The sequence below is a fragment of the Pygoscelis adeliae genome, unplaced genomic scaffold (genome assembly GCF_000699105.1).
Source record: "Pygoscelis adeliae isolate BGI_AS28 unplaced genomic scaffold, ASM69910v1 Scaffold83, whole genome shotgun sequence".
NCBI classification, from domain to species: domain Eukaryota; kingdom Metazoa; phylum Chordata; class Aves; order Sphenisciformes; family Spheniscidae; genus Pygoscelis; species Pygoscelis adeliae.
Genome location: NW_008824467.1, coordinates 2957935 through 2966326, shown reverse-complemented (window position 1 = coordinate 2966326; position 8392 = coordinate 2957935). Strand labels below are relative to the sequence as shown.

Here is an 8392-nt window from a genome sequence, read left to right as displayed (position 1 = left end):
GCAAATGTGATGCCCATCTACAAGAAGGGCCGGAAGGAGGATCTGAGGAACTACAGGCCTGTCAGTCTGACCTCGGTGCTGGGGAAGGTTATGGAGCAGATCATCTTGAGTGCCATCCCACAGCATGTACAGGACATGCAGGTGATCATGCTCAGCCAGCATGGGTTTATGAAAGGCAGGTCCTGCTTGACTAACCTGATCTCCTTCTATGACGAGGTGACCCACTTAGTGGATGAGGGAAAGGCTGTGGATGGATGTTGTCTACCTAGACTTTAGTAAAGCCTTTGACACTGTTTCCCCCAGCATTCTCCTGGAGAAACTGGCTGCTCATGGCTTGGATGGGTGTACTCCTTGCTGGGTAAAACACTGGCAGGATGGCCGGGCCCAGAGAGTTGTGACGAATGGAGTTAAATGCAGTTGGCAGCCGGTCACAAGTGGCGTTGCCCAGGGCTCAATATTGGGACCAGTTCTGTTTAATGTCTCTATCAATGATCTGGATGAGGGGATCGAGTGCACCCTCAGTCAGTTTTGCAGGTGCCACCAAGTTGGGTGGGAGCGTTGATCTGCTTGAAGGTAGGAAGGCTCTGCAGAGGGAGCTGGACAGGCTGGATCGATGGGCCGACGCCAATTGTATGACGTTCATCAAGGCCAAGTGTCAGGTCCTGCACTTGGGTCACAACCATGCAACGGTACAGGCTTGGGGAAGAGTGGCTGGAAAGCTGCCTGGCGGAAAAGGACCTGGGAGTGTTGGTCGACAGCTGGCTGAGTATGAGCCGGCAGTGTGCCCAGGTGGCCAAGAAGGCCAATGGCATCCTGGCCTGTATCAGAAATAGTGTGGCCAGCAGGAGCAGGGAAGTGATCGTCCCTCTGTACTTGGTACTGGTGAGACTGTACCTCGAATACTGTGTTCAGTTTTGGGCCCCTCACTACAAGAATGACATTGAGGTGCTGGAGCGTGTCCAGAGAAGGGCAACAAAGCTGGTGAAGAGTCTAGAGCACAAGTCTCATGAGGATCGGCTGAGGGAACTGGGGTTGTTTAGCCTGGAGAAAAGGAGGCTGAGGGGAGACCTTATCGCGCTCTACAACTCCTTGAAAGGAGGCTGTAGCAAGGTGGGTGTTGGTCTCTTCTCCCAAGTAACAAGCGATAGGAGGAGATGAAATGACCTCAAGTTGTGCCAGGGGAGGTTTGGATTGGATATTAGGAAAAATTTCTTCACTGAAAGGGTTATCAAGCACTGGAACAGGCTGCCCAGGGAAGTGTTTGAGTCACCATCCTTGGAGGTATTTGAAAGACATGTAGATGTGGTGCTTAGGGACCTGGTTTAGTGGTGGACTTGGCAGTGTTAGGTTATCAGTTGGACTCGATGATCTTAAGGTTGTTTTCAAACTAGATGAGTCTATGATTCTATTCTAATATAAGCTATTGCTGCAATATTTGAAGGAAGTAATGAAGATCCAAAGGAATAAACTGCGTACTACGTACACTTGTATGTAATGATAAGAAACTAGAAGGCTATGTAAGAGATACTATCATGGAATCTTCTAGTCATATTTGAGATTATCTATAACTGGGTAGATTGACCAGCCACCATGAACTCAGATGCTAGGAACACATTATTATACTGTTTTTCAAATGCCCAAAGTGCTGGCACTGAGTGGCCGTTACTTGGACATGAAGAGTCATAGATGAACAGCCGCCTTTCTGGGGCTGAGATTGAGACACAGCATAGCTGCAAAATATTCATTCTGGTTTTGATGCAGCTGTGTTTCATTGGCAGTATAAATCCACACTTTGTTTAGCCAATTGACAATTTGGGCATGGGTTTCTAAATGGGTCTTAACTTTCTTGCATATTAATTTAGTATTTTCTTTATTATTAATTTCTTGCCTTAACTAGAGAGATTGTTCTGGTGCAACTAGATAAAATAGCTTGAATTCTTCAATGCTTCAGATATCTAAATTCTTATAAAATGTTGCCATGCATCTTGTTGGCTTCAGTAGGTGTGATGAAGCCGTTTATCCTAGATTCTATACTTTATGCTGACTTGCATAGTGTATCAAATGAAATTTCTGATTGTGGTTCTTTTCTCAAGCAACTTGTTTTTTGTGCTCTAAAGAAACATCTACAGTTCTAAAAAAATAAAGGTGGTGCTCAACAACTTATGGGTGAAAGAGAACTTTCATACTTTGGCTGAAGAGTATGGGAAGAGTCTAGATCCGTAACAAACCACTACTTGCACTTGATATAAGGTATGCTTTTCTCCCACTAGCTTTCCACAGAAACAACCTGTGTCTGTAAAAAGAATGAATCATCTTCCTGGAGGTAGGGGGTAAGACTAAGGTAGAGAGCAATCTTGTGAGATGCTAAATGTAGCTTAAATCTTTTACTGGAAAGGTGTTCGGGGTACTACAGTGAAATGTGGTCTTAGAATCTATATAGAGCTTCCTTAACTGGGAAAAGGCTTTATTCTGGTTTCTACAATTAGGGAGGCATGAGTTCTGCAGGTGACTATTTTCACCATTGCATAATGTTCTGTCTTTGGAGCAGATGCATGAAATAGAGATTGGTAGGTGGCTATATAATTAGATATCTATTATAATATATATGGTATGCAAAATAAAACTTGTAATCAATGTTAACTTTAGCGTTTGAGTGCTTGACTTGGCAGCTTTGACAGGTTCTCTTTCTAGGGTATGGTTATGTGTCATTTTGTAAACACAATAGTTGTTTCAGAACCTCTGGATTCATTGCTCAGATCCACCTCTAAATAAATCAGAAATAGGAGGATATCAGTTTGCTAGTGAGCTTTTAGGAATTACTTGAAAGCTAAGAAAGAGGCATGGAAATAATTAGACACTAATCTTGTCTGTCCAGCATCCCTTCACCAGATTGTCATTTTAGCCTCCCCATCTCTTCCCCAGCTCCTTATTTTGGGTTTTGTGGAAGTGAAGGTTCTGAACTTGTGCATACACTCAGTTTGAATTTGTCTTTGAGGGGTAAATCTGTTTGCTTCATCAGCTGAGAATGTACTATCTGCATTCAGCCATATAGGGGTGCCCTGAAAATCCCTGCTATAGATTTGGTTTCAGCATTAGTGCTCTCTGTCAGTAAGCAAGAGGAATTGGAGGCAAAGTTCTTTATAACTCTAAAGTATTAGTTAGATCATAGTTAAGTATACACAAATTACTCTCATTTGATTGATAAACCTCCCTGTGTGGACTGAAATCACAGCTGGATTAAGCAATCTAAATTTACTGAGGCAAAGCTAAACTTGAACAGTTTCTCACATGCGGGACAAAATGAGTATGTTCCTATAATAACAGAATTTTCTTAAATTTAAATTTTTTCTTAAATCTAAAAATCATATTCTATAACCTGATTGTGCTATACTGCTTTATAAAATAATTACAAAAAATACCCTTTCTGGAAAAAACAAAGTAAACTCTTATATTCTTCTCAGAAATACCCAAATGTTCCAGGTGAAATGAGCCCTATGTGTCAATGACCAGTATAGGGAATTCCAATGTCTGTTAATTCTGCTTCCAAGTTGAGCATCAGCTTTGTGTAGTACATCATTAAGCAACCTACAACACCTAAATGTCGAATGGTATGCTGTGATTAAATAGTAACATTTTATTTAGCATATTCCTTTGATTCAGCAAAAGTAAATCATTTCTCTCCTGGCTTTGGCTACAGCTCTTCCTATGAGGAACAGGAGAAGTGTCAGCTCTGCTGTGTTCTTGTTTGCTTGCATTACCAGGATTATCTTCCATCTGCGGTTTCTTTGCAGGAAGCTCTCTAAAGTCCGTTTTGTGAGGGGTAGTTTAGTTAAAACAAGACCATAGAATCCATAAATCCACTTAAGCAGATACACATAAACTGCACTATGTGGCAATACACTGAAAGTGAGCAAATGAAGGAGGGCACCCCCGTGAACCCCTCTGTGCTGTGGACACCCACTCTTCCCCCAGGAGAACTTGGTACCATGCGTGACATGGGATGATCTGATGTACAAAGTGAGTGGGAACGCTGGTGTCAATTTGTATCTTAAATGTTATTAAAACAATTTCTCTCTTGGTCTTTTTGGATATAAACTAAATATAAATAGAAGCTCTGCTAGTTCCTCCCCACACCCCAGGGGATATTCTTGCTCACTCCTGGGGTTCATGCACCCCATGTTGGAGCCCACAGGACGAGAAAACTGAATTGAGGCACAATCTGTGTGTCCTCTGCAGGAGACCACGTTACAAGCGGCCAGAAGTTTTCAACACCTGGCTCAGTACAAATGATGTCCCCAGCTCTGGCTCAGCCTTTTTAACAGTAATGATTTTGTTGGGTACATTTTGTGCGTTTCCACCTCTGAACCTTACTCGAACTCATGTTCCCACCTTGGGTTGCTTCTACATGACTTTATGCAATCTTGGAAAGCTCTCGACTTAGATGAAAGATCTGGGTTTTCTTAGAATCTGAGCCTGATTTTTACAAGAAATCATGTAATTGTTTGTGGATCAGTTGCCCCTGCTTTGACTGGTGAAATATAAACGCAATCTGGGATCCGGCTGTAAAAACAGGACAGCACAACTGGAAAGGGTTTCTTACTGAGACAGTTTATTTCCAGATGTCTGACACTCTACTGGCTGGGTACCTAGTGTGTCTACTTGATCTAGTCTAATGGGCAGTGGGGTCCCAGCTGGGCACCTACAGCAGCAGGGTTTGGGCTGCAGGTGCAAGCTGGGCAGTGAGGGGCGGCTGGGATTTTGGTGTGCGGTGGCCCTGGCATGGCCAGAGGGGAGGCTGCTGCCAGCATGGACAACCATGGGAAACCATGGGTGCCAGAAGGGAGGCGGGGCAGCCCTGGGGGCCTGCAGAGCTGCTGTGCCTGTCTGCAGGGGTGGAAAGGCGGGAAGCCCCAGCCCTGCTGTGCAAGGTGTCCAGTTGTTTATGTGAGGTGTGCCGGGGCTTGGTGAGGGAGCAGGTGCAGCAGAAGCAGCCTGCTGGAGGCCAGGCGGGGCCTGGCTGCGCTGTGGTGGTAAAAGGGAGGGGGCACAAGGCTTGACAGCAGCGGCTGCCCCCCAGGCTGCTTGTTTGGGCTTCCTGTGGGGCGGTCTTCCTTCAAAGCCAGGCCTGGTGAAAATGCAGCTGTTGCTCTCCTCTTGTGGCCAACTCTTCGCTTGCCCCTCTTGAGCAGGTGGGGATCATCTCTCTTGAAGTTGGAGTTCTACTGGAAGAGTAGCTAAAACATGCAAAAGAAGAAGAGTCAGTTGCCAGCCTTTGGCGACGGGAAAATGCCAAGATAGGAGAACTGAGCCTTGTAATGGCAGGAGACCAATGTGGGTCTTGAAAAGGGCTACTGGGCATTTGAAACTTAAAGGTTATGCTCTGGTTCAGTTAAGTACTGGCCATCCTTGCCTTTTCACCTGAGAAATCACCTGAGAAAGAACTCAATCTCTGAACATTTCCTACCCTCCTCCTCCTTTCCTCCATTGCCAAGGCTTACGTTACTCGAAGGTGAAACTTTTGCGCTGGAATCATTCTGAGAGTTGGTTCATGGAGTGATGTACCTTGCTGTGAGCAGAAGGTGCTGCTGCTTCTGCCAGGAATTCATCAAGTGAGTCAGATGTTTTGGAGTTGTGTTGCACTTTAGTGAATCTGCAGAGGTGGAGCTGACGAAGGAAGCTTTTCATGCTGTCAGTTTCAAAAACTCTGCAAGGTCCTCTCCGTGCCAGCACTTCCTTTTGGAAGGCTTCTTCATTGATCACAACACAGATGCCATCATCAACCCACCGAATGGACTGAAACTGGTGGCTTTGGACAATTTTCCAGAGTTTCTTTGGAAAAGCGTGGGATGCAAAGTCATCAGCTTCGCCAGAGCTCTCCTCCAAAGAAATGGGATGGACCCTATTGGTCCTGTGGTTGTTGCTGCAAGCTTGGAAATGCTTTTCTTCCTTGATGGATGCTAGATCAGCATCACAAGGTGCTCTTTTGTCCCATCCTGGAGGGACAGGAGAAGTTGAGTCTGCCAACTCAGTGAGCTTGTCCGGAGCAGAAGCAGATGTTATTTCTCCTGGAGACGGCTCCCTTTCAAACTCTCTTGTCAAGGTTAGACCAAAGGGGTGCCTAGCCATAGGCATTTCCCTGGGCAGCTGGGCTTGGTCCTGCCAGACAGCAAGCGCCAACAAACTGGCACTGGCTGGCTGCGGGTGCCGAGGGAAAGTTCTCAACCGTCACCGTGATGCCTGTGCTGCATGGTAGCGACATCACGGCCTGGCAGCCGCGTCCTGGCATGCTGCAGCAGCAAGAGAAGAAGCTGCTGAATAGCGGTTGTTGCTTGTCACTTCCAGAGCTGCAGGTGTTTGGACTCAAGAGTCAAGCAGTAAATCCAACTGTCTTGCAATGCTGTAGGCAAGGCCAGGGCAGTGCTGTGTCCCGTTGGCTGTAGGAGCTGGCGGCCAGGGAGGAAGAGAGAAGGCTGCAGCATTAGGCATCAAAGTGCCCCACTGTGGAGGCTATCCAGTTGGGCACCTCTCCCACATGCAGAAATGTCCTTGCCCTCTTTGCTGTAGTGCTGGCTTTGGAGCTCCCGCCTGAGAGCCTGCTTGAGCAAGAGTTGTGATGGGCAGGGTTGGGGCTGAGCCAGTGCCCGGCCTGCTGGGTTAGTGGGGTGTCTCCTCCTCTGGACATGGCTTGGCCTTGGGCATGTGGTGCCCAGAATAGCTCCCTTCTGGCCTCCTGTATTTCCCTCTGGGTTCTCCAGCTGTGCGTGGAAATGCACTTCCCAAGCAGTGCGGGTGAAGGGAGATCAAAATCTCTGCCCAGTTCCTCCTCATTTCTTCTCTAGCCTAAGAAGGGGTCTGTCATTTCAGTAGCACTCCTTCTGCCCTGGGCAGTCCCTGTACCCAGGTGATGCTCCCAGATTTCAGCAGTCTCCCGTGGCTGCTCTGTAGGAGCAACTGGAAGTAAAACACCAAATACACTTTGCAAATGACACAAACGGGAGACATGGAAACCCCCCATTTCTTTGAATGGGTTCCTATGCTTTTATTTTATATTTAAAATTCAGGAAGCAAATGAACAAAGTCAATTTTCTGTCAACCTTCTGAGTCAACACCCTTTCTACTGGATCAAGTGTTTTTTCTGTAAAGGACAGATTTGATGTACAACCAGTGGGAATCAGCGCTTCTGTTCCCTTCAACATTTGGATCAGTCCCTGGGAGGTTTGCATAAATCTGGCCTAAATATTTGACAATAAAGATAAAGACAACTAAGCCTTTGGACCCTCTGGGCAGAGCTAACTGATGGGAGTTTAGGCAGAATAAGGAGGGTGACCTCCAAGTGCTGGAGCATCCCTGAAGGTCTGGCCCAGGCAGATGCAAGCTGCAAATCAGCTGGCCTTTGCTGTTACCCTGCAGTGCTGTTCAACTCAATAGCCTGGGAAAGAAGGGCTGTGTCTGTGGGCTGAGAAAACATGGGTGGCCAAGTCAAGAGGACACAGCTAGGGACAAGTTTGTACCAGCCACTGCAACAGTAACTAGTACAAAATCTGTATAAAAATAATAGCTACTACTGAGAACTAGAACAAATAATTGCCTGATGTATTGGCTTTACTGAAGTTCTTCATGCAAACATGACCGGCTAGAAGGAATATTGAGGAACAAGGCTTTGACCATGGTCTGGGAGAACATGTCTTCTCTGGTCCATCTTTCCTGCAAGCTTGGAAATCCTTTTCGTTCTTTATAGATGCTAAGCATCACAAGCTACTCTTTTGTCCCATCCTGGATGGACAGGAGAAGTTGAGTATGCTGCCTCAATGATCTCATCAGGAGCAGAAGCAGATGATGATCCTTCTCTCCTCACCAGCAGGCTTAGGCTGCAACCCTGATGGTCACTCAAAGTAACTGGTGGCTATGCAGCCTACCCAGAATTTTGAGGTCTCCAGGGAATTAGACTTAGAAGGTCAACATCTTTTGAAAGAATAATCATTTTATAAGTAAGTAGGCCATTTTTTTCTGAGAACTGTGAGGAGACTGTGTCCTGCTGACAGAAAATGGTTTCCACCTGCTGCAACTGCAAGGCTGAGGCTGAAACCCAAACAGAAGCACTAGAGCCTACCTATGCTGACATCTCTACCCAGACAAAACCTCCCAAGGACTCAAATACCTGTCCAAACCTTAGGTTAGGTGGAGCTCCAGCATCTAGAAGTCCCCCTAGCACCTGAAGGCCACAGTGGATGTCATAGCTGGGAGTATGCCCAGCTAGAACTTTTCAAACAAGAAGCTAAGTTACCAGAAGAGCTCAGCAGGCAGTGCAGCATCTGGGACCATGAGCAGGAGATCTATACATTAGAACCAATGCCACCAGACAAGCATGTGAAGTATTAGCAATTGGAGATTC

General features: G+C 46.2%; 1 protein-coding gene across 1 annotated transcript; it reads right to left on the bottom strand.

The window, feature by feature from the left end:
• Window positions 1-5529: 5529 nt before the first annotated feature.
• LOC103914478 (heat shock transcription factor, Y-linked-like) lies at window positions 5530-6126 on the bottom strand. The gene has a single exon (XM_009321115.1). It carries the CDS (start codon window positions 6124-6126, stop codon window positions 5530-5532), a length of 597 nt encoding a protein of 198 aa, XP_009319390.1.
• Between the last annotated feature and the right edge of the window lie 2266 nt (window positions 6127-8392).

What these genes read in the sequence shown, in the direction of transcription:
- LOC103914478 (XM_009321115.1), bottom strand. Translation starts at nt 6,126, where the DNA reads ATGGCTAGGCACCCCTTTGGTCTAACCTTGACAAGAGAGTTTGAAAGG.